Source organism: Schistocerca americana, chromosome 6 (genome assembly GCF_021461395.2).
Source record: "Schistocerca americana isolate TAMUIC-IGC-003095 chromosome 6, iqSchAmer2.1, whole genome shotgun sequence".
Lineage (NCBI taxonomy): Eukaryota > Metazoa > Arthropoda > Insecta > Orthoptera > Acrididae > Schistocerca > Schistocerca americana.
In genome coordinates, this window is record NC_060124.1 from 339,958,391 (window position 1) to 339,973,655 (window position 15,265).

General features: G+C 43.2%; 1 protein-coding gene and 1 pseudogene across 2 annotated transcripts in view; both read left to right on the forward strand.

Moving 5' to 3' along the window:
- The window catches only part of LOC124619456 (putative inorganic phosphate cotransporter), a 358,088-nt gene that overhangs the window by 151,438 nt on the left and 191,385 nt on the right, over positions 1–15,265 (forward strand). Inside the window, exon 1 of one of the 2 annotated variants that reach the window (XM_047145853.1) lies at positions 6,519–6,771. The exons of the other annotated variant lie outside the window; for it this stretch is intronic. Coding sequence (XP_047001809.1) covers positions 6,738–6,771 — 34 coding nt within the window. The 5' untranslated portion in view covers positions 6,519–6,737. Of the gene's footprint in view, positions 1–6,518; positions 6,772–15,265 lie in introns of those variants that run through there. 2 annotated transcript variants of the gene reach the window in all.
- On the forward strand, positions 5,033–5,150 carry LOC124620516 (annotated as a pseudogene).

Consider the following 15,265-nt stretch of genomic DNA (forward strand, 5'->3'; position numbering starts at 1 on the left):
TGAACAGCACACGCTTACAGTAGAAAGACGACGTACAGAATGGCGCACCCACAGACTGCGTTGTCTTCTATAACTTTCACATCACTTGCAGCGCCATCTGTTGTTGAAAATTGTAACTACTGTAATTTCGAAAGTTTGTCTGCCTGAAAATGTACTGTTGTCCCAAGCATATTGCAACAAACGGTGTATTTCTATCGCTGCTCGTTTAGTTTTTATTGCCGTTTCAAATATACCGGTCATTTTTTAAACACCCTGTAGATCTCTCCGCGACGAAAAACGTCTTTGATTTAATGGAGGAGGAGGATATTAGTGTTTAACGTCCCGTCGAGAACGAGGTCATTAGAGACGGAGCGCAAGCTCGGGTGAGGGAAGGATGGGGAAGGAAATCGGCCGTGCCCTTTCAAAGGAACCATCCCGGCATTTGCCTTAAGCAATTTAGGGAAATCACGGAAAACCTAAATCAGGATGGCCGGAGACGGGATTGAACCGTCGTCCTCCCGAATGCGAGTCCAGGGTGCTAACCACTGCGCCACCTCGCTCGGTTTGCTTTAATGACTTCCATCCCAACTCGCGTATCATATCTGCCACACTCTCTCCCCTATTACGTGATAATACAAAACGAGCTGCCCTTTTTTGCACCCTTTCGATGTCCTCCGTCAATCCCACTTGGTAAGGATCCCACACCGCGCAGCAATATTCTAACAGAGGACGAACGAGTGTAGTGTAATTCTACACACGGACCGCACACTCACTGATGCTAAATGCACCGTGCACGTGTCTGACTAGCGGTCATTCCTCGTCTGGTGACGCTGCTATCGCTTGGACGGGTTTACATCGACAGTGGTCATAATGTTCTGGCTGATCAGTGTAAGCAACCAATATCTCAGCAATTAATGTCGCATGACGTCCTTAAGCAGATTCTGTATTGTCTACATAGGCGCGAAGGCAACACTTTCCATCGAAGGAACATCCTTCACTTTGCTAGGACTCTCGCGTGATGTCCCACACAGTTTTATACGGTTGGGAATTGGGAATTTATAAAAGAAAATTAATTTGACAAATTTCTGAGAGAGTGTTTAATCGATTGTAGGAAAACCGCGAAAGCGTTTGAGGTGTGTCATTAAGCAAAATTGTTTAAAGTGAAGTAGGCTGATTAGATGGGAAATGAGGAGGTTCTCCAAAGAATCGGCGAGGAAAAGAAGATATGGAAAGCATTAATTAGAAGAAAGGACAGTGTGGAACCCCAGAGTTATAAAATTGTATGTGAAACCGCCATGCCCACCTCACTCCATTTCCTTGATACCTCCTGTTGTTTTCTGACAATCTATCAATGATTTCGTCAACTTGTGTCACAAATTTCTTTTATTTACTGTTCGATGAAGTACCTTCTCATTAGTTATCCGACACGTGCATGTAATCTTCAGTGTTTTTCTGCAGCGCCACGTTTCAAAAGCTTCTGTGTTCTTTTCATCTTTACTGTTTATCGTCCACGTTCCACTTCCATACAAGGCTACAGTGCACAAAAATATCTTCAGAAACGTCTTGCTAACACTTATATTCGATGCAAATTTTTTCTCTTTTTTTTCCAGAAATGCTTCCCTTGCTATTGTCAGTCTGCATTTTATATCGTCTCTACTTCGCCCTTCGTGAGTTACTTCACTGCCTAAATAGCAAAACTCATTTATTAATAGAGTCTCATGACCTAAGCGCCTGTTTTAATTCAACTAAATTCCATTATTCTTTTTTTACTTCTGCTGATGATCAGCCTATAACCTCTTTCAAAACGCTGTCCATTCCGTTCAACTGCTCTTCCAAGTCATTTGCGATGTCACCTGCAATCTGTAGTTATATGATGCTGTTTTTTAAATAATATTTTGATATATACACTGTGAAATTGGAAAGGAGAATGGCTTACTTGTTGGTCCGTGCACGGTAGCAACACGTTCCAGAATGCCGCGCGTTAAAATGAGATTCTTCAGACGGTCATATCTAGGTTTCTATTGATCGCATTGGTAAGGGATCAAGTGTTTGGTAAAGCCCATGACCTAGCGACCATTTGGTAGCTATCGGAATACCTGGCGTACTGAAACTACCCTACAGTGCAGGGTCAAAATTTAAACATTGCACACTTCCTTCAGTCCAGGCAAACTGAGCAAATCGGTTGGTTCTTTTCCATTAGGTGTGGTCTAAGGTGGATATTAGGCGGCTCGTAAAAGCACCTTCTTTTGTTTGCGGTTCCTGAGAAAACACCGAAAAACGATGATTTTTGGTTATGAAAATTATGAAACGTGCCGATAGTCACTTCAGCAATTTATATTCATGGCATATCGTTGAAACTTTTACCGTGTTCTTCAGGTGAAATTCTCGGGGAACTTCGAATCTCTTCTCGATATCATCGCCCATTACCAAGATCAAAAATGGCTTCAGATGTCTCTGAGCACTATGGGACTTAAATGTTAAGGTATCAGTCCTGTAGAACTTAGAAATACTTAAACCTAACTAACCTAAGGACGTCACACACATCTATGCCCGAGGCAGGATTCGAACCCGCGACCGTAGCGGTCGCGCGGTTCCAGACTGTAGCGCCTAGAACCACTCGGCCACTACGGCCGGCGAATTACTAAGATCCAGAGATTCGAAGTTACCGCACTTAAGCAGAAAACCGCAGAAATCTTTTTGTTCTGTGCGCCGCAATTATCTAAGTAACGAACTTGGGCAAACTGCTCAAATTTTAGCTGTACATTTTTTATACATTCACCTAGAAGCACCATTTTTTCCGTTTTGGAATATCTTTATCCATTATCAAGATACACCCGAAAAACTATGATATTTGGGTACCAATAGTACGTATTGTAAGAATGGTCACTTGGGGACCGTACATAGACTTGGAAGTCTGGAACCTCTCAGATTGGCAAACTAACACATGGGTATAGGGGAGAGCGCATTTTGGGCCGAAATTTTAAACATATGAGTACAATGAAAAGTTGGATTCTCCAAAATTTTTCAGCTGCTGAGGTATGGTGCAGAGAGTGGCAATGGGACATGCCGTGACTCAATAGAAGAGAAAGTAGACAGTGGGAGAGATACATAAATGGACAGTGGCAATGGGAGGTAGGTGCTGAGTATGAAGGCTTACCTAGGGAGAGAGACTAGGTAAAAGTATTCGGAATGTTGTGTGTTAAAAGAGAGCGGATATGTTCGCTAGCGAAAACATTTGGTGAGGAAGGCGGAATGACCGCTTTTCTGTCAGAGTCTCTTAAAGACGAAGATATTCGCCATCTCTGTGATCCGATAGGAGCATTTTCCGCTGGTTCACATATGTAGGTAGACATTTAATAAGAATCTCTTGTAAAAGAATGTAACTGTGTTTCTAAATACAGGCCCACTATATATTATACTAGGAGGATAATAAATGTTCAGTTTTATTCCATTGTTAGGAGACGAGCCGCAGTCCCTGTTCCTGCACGTGCACAGTCTGCGACATACTGCAGAACTGCACACTCGGTGCTGTCAACTGATCACTGACGTCAATGTGGCACTCACGACGTGGTAGCCGACGTAAACAGACACGAGTACTTGCAGCGCAACTACAAAGACTAGTGGATGTGGACCAGAAACTCTTTCGTGTAAAATGGACTAAACGCACATTAAACTTTGTACATGCCCGATCAAAAGTGTCCCACCACACCTGTGTAGTGGGAAATTAACTACTGAATGTCACGAGAGGTGGACCCGTCAATATAAAAGAAGGCGGGGTGTCACATTGTCAGTAGAAAAGCAGTGTCGGCATAATGGATCGATGACGAGAGTTCAGCGACTTCGAAGGTGGAACAGTCATTGGGTGCCACTTGAGTAACAAACCCACAATGGACATTTCAACGCTTCTAAAGCTGTCGAAATCGACTGTTGGTAATGTGACTGCGAAGTGAAAAACCGAAGGAACAACCACAGCTAGATCAAGACCAGATAGACCTCGTATACCGACTCATTGGGGCCGTCGAGCACTGAGGACGGTGGTTGCAAAAAAATTGCATGAAATCAGCGGATGGATTGAGCAGAGACTTCCAAACTGCTGCCAGTAGTCCAGTTGGCTCAATTACTGTGTGTACGGAGTTAAAAAGAATGGGGTACAGCTTCTCATAAGCATTTCTGTAGTCAATGCCAAGTGGAACTTGAGTCCGCCCCGATAGCTGACTGGTCAGCGCGACGAATTCCTTTCCTACGGGCCCGGGATCGATTCTCGGCTGGGTCGGGGATTTTCTCCGCTCAGGGACTGGATGTTGTGCTGTCTCCATCATCATTTCATCCCCATCCGGCGTGCAGGTCACCCGATGTGGCGTCGAATGTAATAAGACCTGCACCAAGGCCCGCATGGGAACACCCGGCCAATGACGCCAAACGATCATTTCCATTTCCAGTGGAAATTGAAGTTGTGTAAAGAACGCCACCACTGAAAGTGGATGACCAGACACGACTGATTTTGAGTGATGAATCACATATCCTGTGGCAATCCGATGGAATCACATATCCTGTGGCAATCCGATGGATGGTTTTGAGTTTCTCGAATGTCTGCAGAACGTTAACCGCCATCATGTAGAATGCCAACAGTGAGGTGTAGAGTGGTCACTTTATGTTAGGGTCTGTTTGCTGTGTTTATGGTGTGGTCCCTTTATTGTGCTTGAGAAAACACGAAATGCAAAAAGATACGAACACATCTTACAGCATTGTACACTCCGTTCAGTAGATCAGTTCGGAGACGATTCCTGTTTGGAGGATAATGGAATGTAGTCGAATTAAATCTGGTGATGCTGAGGGAATGAGATTAGGAAATGACACACTTACAGTAGTAAATGAGTTTTGCTATTTGTGGGGCAAAATAACTGATGATGGTCAAAGCAGAGAGGATATAAAATGCAGACTGGTTATGGCAAGGAAAGCGTTTCTGAAGAAGAGAAATTTGTTAGCGTCGAGTATAGATATAACTGCCAGGAAGCCTTTTCTCAAAGTATTTATATGGAGTGTAGCCATGTATGCCAACGGCCTTGCCGCAGTGGTAGCACCGGTTTCCGTTAGATCGCCGAAGTTAAGCGCTGTCGGGCTGGGCTAGCACTTGGCTGGGTGACCATCCGGTCTGCCGAGCGCTGTTGGCAAGCGAGGTGCACTCAGCCCTTGTGAGGCAAACTGAGAAGCTACTTGATTGAGAAGTAGCGGCTCCGGCCGGGGGAACTGTGTGCTGACCACATGCTCCTCCATATCCGCATCCAGTGACGCCTGTGGTCTGAGGATGACACGGCGGCTGGTCGGTACCGTTGGGCCTTCATGGCCTGTTCAGGAGGAGTTTAGTCTTAGTAGCCATGTATGGAAGTGAAACTTGGACGATAAATAGTTTAGACACGAAGAGAATAGAAGCTTTCGAAATGTGGTGCTGCAGAAGAACGTTGAACATTAGATGGGTAGGTCACGTAACTATTGAGAAGGTACTGAACAGAATTGGGGAGAAGAGAACTTCGTGGCACAACCTGACTGAGATAAGAGATCGGTTGGTAGGACACGTTCTGAGGCATCAAGGGGTCACCAGTTTAGTACTGGAGGGAAGCGTGGAGCGTAAAAATCGTAGAGGGAGACCGAGAGATGAATACACTAAGCAGATTCAGAAGGATGCCACTGCCCACAGTCCCAACCGGAACGCAATTGAACTTAAGGGGATTTAGTTACAACGTCGACTTCTTAAAGTCCCCAGTGTCCAACATCACAACATTCTCAGGTCTCGACTCTTGAGGAAGACTGGACTGCCAATCCTCCACAGATATGCAGATCGTGAAATTGTCCCTAACAGGGTTCTAGCCTTCCTAAAAATGAAGGGTAAATACTGGGAGATGAAGAAGCTTGCACAGGATAGAGCAGCATGGAGAGCTGCATCAACACCAGTATGTGGACTGATGACCACAACAACAACACTGTTTTTATCAGCATGACAATGGACACTGTCATAAATCAGAGTTTATGAGACAATGGTCTATCGACAATAACATTCCTGATATGGGCGAGCCTGCCCACAGTCCCAACCAGAACGCAATTGAACTTAAGGGGATTGAGTTACAATGTTGACTTCCTAAAGACCCCAGTGTCCAACATCACAACATTCTCAGGTTTCGACCCTTGAGGAAGACTGGACTGCCACGCCTCCACAGATATGCAGACACCTTCGTGAAATTGTCCCTAGCAGGGTTGTAGCTGTCCTAAAGGTGAAGGGTGAATATCGACTATCATAATGCCCACTAATAAGTGTCCGGATACTTCTGATCAGACAGTGTATGTTGGGAATGAGCTGAAGACATGGTACGTTGATTGGGGCCAATGTTGTGTGGCGCCAAGGTGTGCTGAATACCTGCCCCGCACTATCTGCAGAGCGCACCACGTGAAGGCCGCGCCTCCGCGCTAGCGGGCCGGTCCCCCACTCCAGACTGGCTGCATATAAAGGCGGCGGACGGCGCGGCGCCGCCTCCCGTGTCTGGAGTGTCGGCGTGCGCAGGTGGCGGCGGCAGCGGCAGCGGTTGCGGTAGCGGCGGAGTCAACCGAGCGACCAGACTACACCGTTCCGATTCTGCCTCCCTCTGCTGTCCTGCCACACCACTGGCTACGTACCGGGACGCGGTGCACGACCACACACACCACTCACATCATCAGCCAACACCTTCAGGAACTGTGGAACGGACTGACGACGTCTCGCTCCCAACATGCTGACTGGATGGAGAGCCGTCCTCGCCAGATGTGAGTAGACCTGATGTCCAGCGTGGTGGAGGCAGTGCTGGATCGCTCACAACTGACCATATCATAGGCGCCTTTCGTGAACATACACAATACGTGCAAATGATGCTCTAGTGTTAACAGTCCCTATCAAGTGGGCATGACAACCAGCTACCAACGAATTCAAAGACGCCTTGCTACGATCTTAATAGGAAGAAATTTTTTTTTAGTTATCATTCTTCAGACTAGTTTGACGCGGTCCGCCTCGAATTCCACTCTTGTGCCTTCTTCTTCATATCAGTGTAGCATTTGCACCCAACTATTTGCAAGATGTACCCCAACCTCTTCCCCGACAGTTTTTACCCTACACAGCGCCCTCAACAATGATGTAAGTTGTGCATTTATGTCTTAGCACATATCCTTTCGTCCTTTCCCTTGTTATTGTCAATGCACTCGACATATTCCTCTCCTCGTCGAATCTCGGAGAACCTCCTCACTTCTAATCAGTTCACCTAATTTTCAACATCTTTCTTTAGCATCACATTTCAAACGCTTCGATTATCTTCTTTTCAGGTTTTCTCACTACCATTATTCACTTCTGTACAATGGAAGAAATTTTTTCTTCAAGTCAAAACCGATGTTTGATATTATTAGACTTCTTTTCACCAGGAATGCCCCCTTCGCTTGTGCTACCCTGCCTTTTTTTTGTCCTGTTTGTGTCCTCTCTTATTGGTATTTTGCTTCCAAGCTGACAGGATTCCTTCAGTACGTCTTCGTGATCCCAATTCTGATTTTAAGTTTATCGTTAATTCCATTTCTGCTACTCATTACTTTCGTCTTTCTTTGATTTATTCTCGGTCCATAGCGTGTGCTGATTAGACTGTTCATTCCATTCAGTAAGTCATACAATTGCTTCTCACTTTTACTGAGGATAGCGAATTTATCGTTGATATCCTTTCACCCGAATTTTAATCCCACATGTGTCCCTTTTTTTTAAATATTTGTCATTGCTTCTTCGATGTATAGATTGACAGCAGCGGCTTAAGACTTCATCCTTGTCTTACACCATTTTTAATGAGAGCATTTCGTTCTTGGTCTTCCATTCTTATTGCTCTCTCTTGGTTCCTATACATATTGTGCAGCCGGCCGCGGTGGCCGTGCGGTTCTAGGCGCTCCAGTCCGGAGCCGCGCTGCTGCTACGGTCGCAGGTTCGAATCCTGCCTCGGGCATGGGTGTGTGTGATGTCCTTAGGTTAGTTAGGTTTAAGTAGTTCTAAGTTCTAGGGGACTAATGACCATAGCAGTTGAGTCCCATAGTGCTCAGAGCCATTTGAACCATATTGTGCACTGTCCATCTTCCCCATGGTTCTATTTTTCTCTGAATTTCGAGCGTCTTGCAACTTCTTACGTTGTCGAACGCTTTTTCCATATCGAAAAATTCTATGCACATGTCTCGACGCTTCTTAAGTCACGCTTCCATTATCAAGCTCAACCTCGGAACTGTGTTCTTGATGCAATCTTTCCTAAAGCTAAACTGATCGTCATCTAACTTCCTCAATTAATTTTTCATTCTTCTTCGTCGCGGTATAGCCCATACCAAGGTATAAGAGAAATACTTGGGGATCTTAAAAGGGAATTTTGCAAGAAAGACGTTCTATTTCTCCCGAAATCCTGTTGGGTGCATCTATATCCGCACCTACATGATTATTCTGCCATTCATATTTCAGTGTATGGCGGAGGGTGCACGGAACCTTTTTCAAACTATTTCTGTAGTGTTCAACTATCGAAAAGCAAGTGGAAAAAATGAACAACTAAATCTTCCTTGCTTCCTTGCGATACCTGATTTCTCTTCTTTCGTAACGTTGCTGGTTTCTCGCAGTGTAGGTGGGAGCCAACAAAATATTTTGACTTTCGGGGGAGAAAAGTTACTGCTTAATGTTTCGAGAAAAGATCTCACCACAACGAGAAACTCTTTTGTTTTAATGTCTGCCACCCTAACGTTCTTATCGTATCAATGACGCACTCTTCCCTCTTTCGCTATAATACGGAACGAGTTGTACTTCTTTGAACTTTTTCGATGTCTTCAATACCGTCTGGGATACTCCAGAAGAGGAGGAACAAGCGTAGTGTGGTCAGTCTCTGTAGTGGATTGCTTGCAGCTTCTAAGTGTTCTGCCCATAAAAAGCTGTCTCTGATTGGCCTTTACAGTTTAAGTCGTTCGTAGCTGCAACCCTAGCTATTTACTTAATTCGACAACCCTTAAATTTGTGCTACTTGTCCTGTAAATTTGGATAACCTGCTGTATTCGAAGAACATTATGCTGCCACCATTGTCTGTCTCGCGTGGGCATCATAAGACAGATGAGATTACGTACGGATGCATACAGACAGTCATTCTTCCCTTGCTCAGCACGCAGATAAAATAGGTCAGTATGTCGGTAATACTGGTACAATGTACCTACCTTTCGCCATTAACTCCACAATAACATTCGGAGTATGTATGTAAACATATATCTTCTGGTAAACCTTGCGGGATGTAAGGTCGTGATCCATGAAACTCTTCAGCTCCTAACGTTTCGTCCAGTGCTTCGCTGGACATCTTCAGAGGGGTGTTTCTCCTCCGGCAAGACTCACCGGAGGAGAAACACCCCTCTGAAGATGTCCAGCGAAGCACTGGACGAAACGTTAGGAGCTGAAGAGTTTCATGGATCACGACCTTACATCCCGCAAGGTTTACCAGAAGATATGTCATCCGGTCGTGAAAGCCTTCATACTATGTAAACATAGTTTCTTATCATCCCGTCCACTGATAGACCGCGTCGCTGACTGTAGTTTATAGGTCTCTGAGCAAGCTATTCGGCTAATTTTTTTGTTAATTGCCCACACAGAAGCATACCGACAATCCTTCTTTCCACGAACAATACGAGACTGGAATAGAAGGGAGAACCGATAGAGGTACTCAAGGTATCCTCCGCCACACACCGTCAGGTGGCTTGCGGAGTATGGATGTAGATGTAGATGTAGATTCTAAAGCACTGGGTAGGGGGCTGTAGAACCTATATTACTAAACGACTAACCTCGGTAACGGTCCCAGTTCCAGGGGCAACCAAAATTTGATTTTCAGCATTTTGTATAATTGTTGACCGAATTTCAAAACTGTAAATTTCTTTAGTGGTCTACTCAGTAACAGGTATTAACTTTTCTATAGGTTTAACACAGTCAAACAAATATTACAGCCAGAAACTGTGATTATATCTTCAGGCAGCACGAGTCACTGCGCGCAAATTACCCAGACTCTTAATCGCCCAGCATTTGAGAATGAGAGGACTTAGCGATTTCTGTCAACTTTATACATAGTTTCAATCCTTTTAAATACTTTTTCTCGGTTACGTCTCCCGCAGGAAATGAAAAGAAAAAAAGTTTATCACTTACTATATTTTCGCTGTTCATGCGGGATAACTGCAGCATCACGCATGGCGTTTTAATTTATTATTTCTTTAGTACTAGCTTTATTCTCAATAGATTTTGCAGACATATGGCACTGAATGTACCGGTAAAACTATATCACTACGCGATACTTATTGTGAAACTTGTGTGAAACCGATGTTTTGTACGTGGGAGTTCCATAATTGAAATAAAAGGGGAGGGGAGGGGCAAGTTACGGTTACTAGTATCCGTATACTGCGCCTCAAAAATAGGTTTTTTTTAGGATTTTGTAAGGTGGTCGCTTAGATATGGTGGGTTTACTAAGCCGACGCAAAAGACCAAAGACTGCACGTATTGCTAAGGAGCTGTTCGTCGTGGGAATTGGTGCGCGACTGCAGTTCGACCTTGGACTGAGTTCTTGTGCTGTGCCAAGTTTTTTCAAAATCGTTCTTCTCAATGGTGGCGGGTGAGCCGTTTACTGTAGATAGGTTCTTGAGTTCTACCGGAAGACAGGAAATGGCGGACCTCTAGAAAAACTAGGTGCAGAAATGGTTTGAGTTAGGGAAGAAATGTACTCAGATCTATATGGACTCAAACTGTATCAAATTTCAAAGCGGTAAGTATATAAATTTCTAGCGTCACTCTCAGTTCTCACCTATTAACTCTGAGATGATCAATTTTGTTGAGAATTGTAGCAGCGTAATTACACAGTTGAAGCTATAAAAAGAAGACCGCTAGCAATTTTAATAGTTTTGTGAAGTAGTATATGTTCGATATCCCCCACTATTCCAATCTGAAAATAAATTGCTGTTTCCCAGTATTCCGCCATTGAATCGAATCCTACAATTCACATTGCTTATTTAGTAAATAGATAAACCGTACCTTTAACAGCAATTATCAAAGACCAAATCCAAAAACGCAACAAATTTGCTCTACTTTATATTATCGTGCTTCGGTGCTATGAATTGATTAGTCCCTGTTGAGAGTGATAAATTGCATAGCCAAAGGCAGTTATTAGTTTTACATTTTTCTAGAATCTTCACCGTTACATTACTGTTAAATATACAGAGATAACTCACATTGATCATCACAACTAACTACCTCCGTTCGTAAACATGGTCATTGGAGCTTATTGCCTCTACGCGATTCTCTATTTCTCTGTTGACTTTCGAAAATTTTTAGATGTTTTTTTAAACGGTTCGCAATTTTCTCTAGTAGCTCTATTAACGTGAAATCTAATCTGTGTGTCACTTCTGGGAAATATGTAAAGTAGGAAAAATTCTGAAATACTCACTTGCTTCACATTTACAGAAATTACTGCTTTATACTATCGCGGCACTGATTAGATTAATCACTCCGTAAGGCTTACAAACACCTGCAGCTGATAACGACATTATCGATTGAGGCAATAAAGGCAACACAGGTCAAGAACAAGCGTAGCTCCCCATTATCAAGGAAATGTGTAATGACAGATGTGATTGTACCTGTTATGTACATGGAGGCCCTGTATTCCTGAAGAATAACGTAAACGTAGGAAGTAGTCTCTTACCTGGCTGCTATTTCAGTGTGTGCGCCAATACTCTGCACGTCACACCTCGTTCGTCATGGAGACATTGTGTTTAGTGATAACCATTGTGCGACAACAGTTCTAAGACATTTGCATGTTTAAAAACAGGTCCCACGGAACAGCATTTCTTTGTTGCTATCGTCTCGACGATGAGATTAATTTCATCCAATATGGCCGACAGCCATGTCGTTAATCGCAAATCTTGTGATTTAAGCAGAAATAACTGCGAAAGGTCTCAGCTTTGCACGGTAATACACGTGGAGTGCACAAGTAATGTATTAGTTACAGCCTACGCAAAAATATCGAGACCGCATCACTGTTCTGGCGCGATAAATCTCCAAATTTTGGATTGCTGTGTGCTAGTGCTCCGTTACCTCATTGTGCGTTTAAGTCTGGTTGAACTAATGGGTGTGACTACTATGTAGTGTGTAGTACTGCACCAATTTATAATCAACCGAGTCATCTGATTTCGCGAACTCTATGAAGTTGAATTCTTGTGTTTCTTCCTGGAAGCAAGTGCAGTCTTTCATTTTAGAAAAAAAATCGTGGGTTACTTTAAGTTTCCTTTTGTTCGCAATACAAACAAGCAGTTATATAACCGATTCAGTTGCTGAACAACCATTTCAGATCTGTAAAAAAAGTAGAGAGAATGGTTATCAGCCAGGGGACTCACATCGGTGAAAACCCAAGATATGAAAAAGTGGTTAAAAAATTAAATAAAGATATGTTAACGTACTATAACTCCTTATTCAAGTAATATCATATAGCTCATTGTGGGACGTGACCGATAAGGGTACATTGCAAATACCAATATTGTGAAGGCGTTCAAATTGCACTACCAGCATGATAACACCCACCGCAAGACGACCACTGTGCGTCCATGGGCAGATGTTTCCAGTCACTAAACAGGGTACGCGCTGAGGCGCTCAGTTACAATATAAATATAATAGGAGAAAGTGTAAATAGTGTTCGAATTAAGAGATACGTTATCGTTTAAAATGGTTCAAATGGCTCTGAGCACTATGCGACTTAACATCTATGGTCATCAGTCCCCTCGAACTTAGAACTACTTAAACCTAACTAACCTAAGGACATCACACAACACCCAGTCATCACATTATCGTTTAATTGGGATCTAATTATAAGTACCACCGGATAAGTATATTCAGCATTCCATTTAAAAAGATACTCTAACAGCTATGAGTAACAGCTGTTAGCCTTTTGATAACGGTGTATTCTACTGGTAGTGCGTTGGCCCAACTTTGAGCATCTCGACAATTTCTCTGGTTGCAGGGACCTAATTGTTTGCTTCTCACGATGTGCTTTACTTCAGCAGTAGTATCACGAACTATGGCACTACTTTCTAAATAATTTTTTTTATATTTTGAGTTTTAAGTATCGTTCACTAATGCGGTGTGTAGATTTTATCTGGGAGACTCCATTCGGATCAGGCTCGGCTCTCTGTCTCTTAAGTTAGCGCGCAGGCCGCGTGTGACCTACATACCCATGATAAACCACTAGACGAAAGTAGGAATACAAATCCTTTTGCAACTAATACTGTCTCAGAAATATGAAAAAGTCTGAATTAAAGACACTAGCTTCCGAAAGGTAAAACAGAAACAACTGCATATATAACCGAATAATAATCTTCGTAGAGGCCAGAAAGTGATATAGTGAAATAGGTAACTCTCTTTTTCATCCGAATTCTAAAAATCGAACAAATATTTAGGTTTTGCGACGATTGCTTCTCCTTCTGGTATGAATCTAGTGGCAGAATGTAGGCGAACGGATATAACTACCAATTCCCGATCTTCGTCAGAATAGCTCAGGTTTTCACAGCTGTCCAATGCCCCGTGATTCTGCGTCAGTTTCCCGCTCCTGCATTTCGAAAGGGCGACGCGATATTCAAGGTTTACGAGTTAACTACAAACGAAATCTCCAAATAACCGAAAGGTTTCTCTCCAATAATTTCAGAAATTAGAAACTAGCATTTAAGGTAGTTCCAGGGTCAGCAGCATAGCCATATAGAACTTATAATTTGTGGTAAAATACGAGAAAAGACGTGTAATGGTCGCCTGTAGAACGATTTCATATTTGGTTCCTTGTCTGGTCGTGTCTTGCGCGGGGAATATCGACAAGTAAGCAAACAAAACGGAAACTTTCTTGGAGAAACCAAAAGCATGAAGACTTGTGGCACGTTAGTGTCGGCGAGAGGGGGAGGGGGAGTGACTTCTCTTTCCCACGCCTGGAAAGCTACTGATGGAGACATTGCTCTTCATTCACATTTACGTTATTCGTTAACTACAGTAGTCAGTGAAGTATAGTACCAATGACGTTGTAGGCGATCATCTACACTCATATTTATATTTCACTACCTGTCTTGTGGAATATGAGAGACTGCCAGCCGGAAGCTCTCCCCAGTTCCATTGACGGACGCGGCACTAGAAACTGACACCATTAATGTCTCGTAGCGCGATGGTTACTTTGCTAAATGCGAGCCATAATATTCTCTGTCTGATCACTTTGTAGCAGGTTCTCTGCTATAGCAACATACAGGAAGTCGTGCTTGCGAGGTAAATGGTCGTTCGGTTTCCAGACAGAATCGTTAATTGGCCTTATTTAACTCCTTCCAATACACAAATTTCCCTTATCATTTGACTAATTATCTTATGTTACGTACTTAATTTGACGCTACATATAACGTCTGTCACACGCTTTCCATACTTAAGAACAAGATTTACTTTATGTTTTTAAGTTTTTACTTTCCTCACTGGTTTTATCTGCTTCGGCTTTATCTTTGACTTACTTGCCCATTTTGTATTTTCCCAATGGGCTGTAATAAGGAAGTACATAAATGTGTGTGAGTTTCTAAGGGTCTAATTTCTGCTGAGGTCATCGGTCGCTAGACTTCGGCACTCCTTAAACTAACTTATGATAAGAGCAACACACACACCCATGGCCGAGGGAGGACTCTAACTTCTCGCGGGAGAGGCCGCGCAATCCGTGACATGGCGTCCTAAACCTCGCGGCCACTCCACGCGGCATAAGTACATCGATGTTGCATTTCTATACCCTTTGACTGTATGTCGTGTAAGTACGTCTTTGGAAGTTTATATTGCTCTAATTTATTACTGAAGTTATAAAACTTGTCTGTTAGCTAGCGACAGATGACGAGCGGTAATTCCCGAAACTGGTCCATTGAAAAAGTATGAATAAGTAAAATAAAATTAGCAGAAGCAGCCTTTGTCGACAGTTACATGCTAACTTTTGCCATGTAGGTTTCTTTGTTTGCCCGAAGATGTTTGTCAACAAGTGTACCACGCTATCTTAGTACTGCGTAAGCACTAGAAATCCACAGCCTTTGTTTACTGGCAGCTCGTCTCGGTAATATGATCCATTGCGTGGGAACAAGGAATTATCAATCTGGGAAGATGTAGGATCTAAGCAATCGCTGGTTAGAGTTTGTGTGAAATTCAGCTGAGATCTAAAATTAATCTTTTTGACAGTTGCACTAAAAAGATTCACGG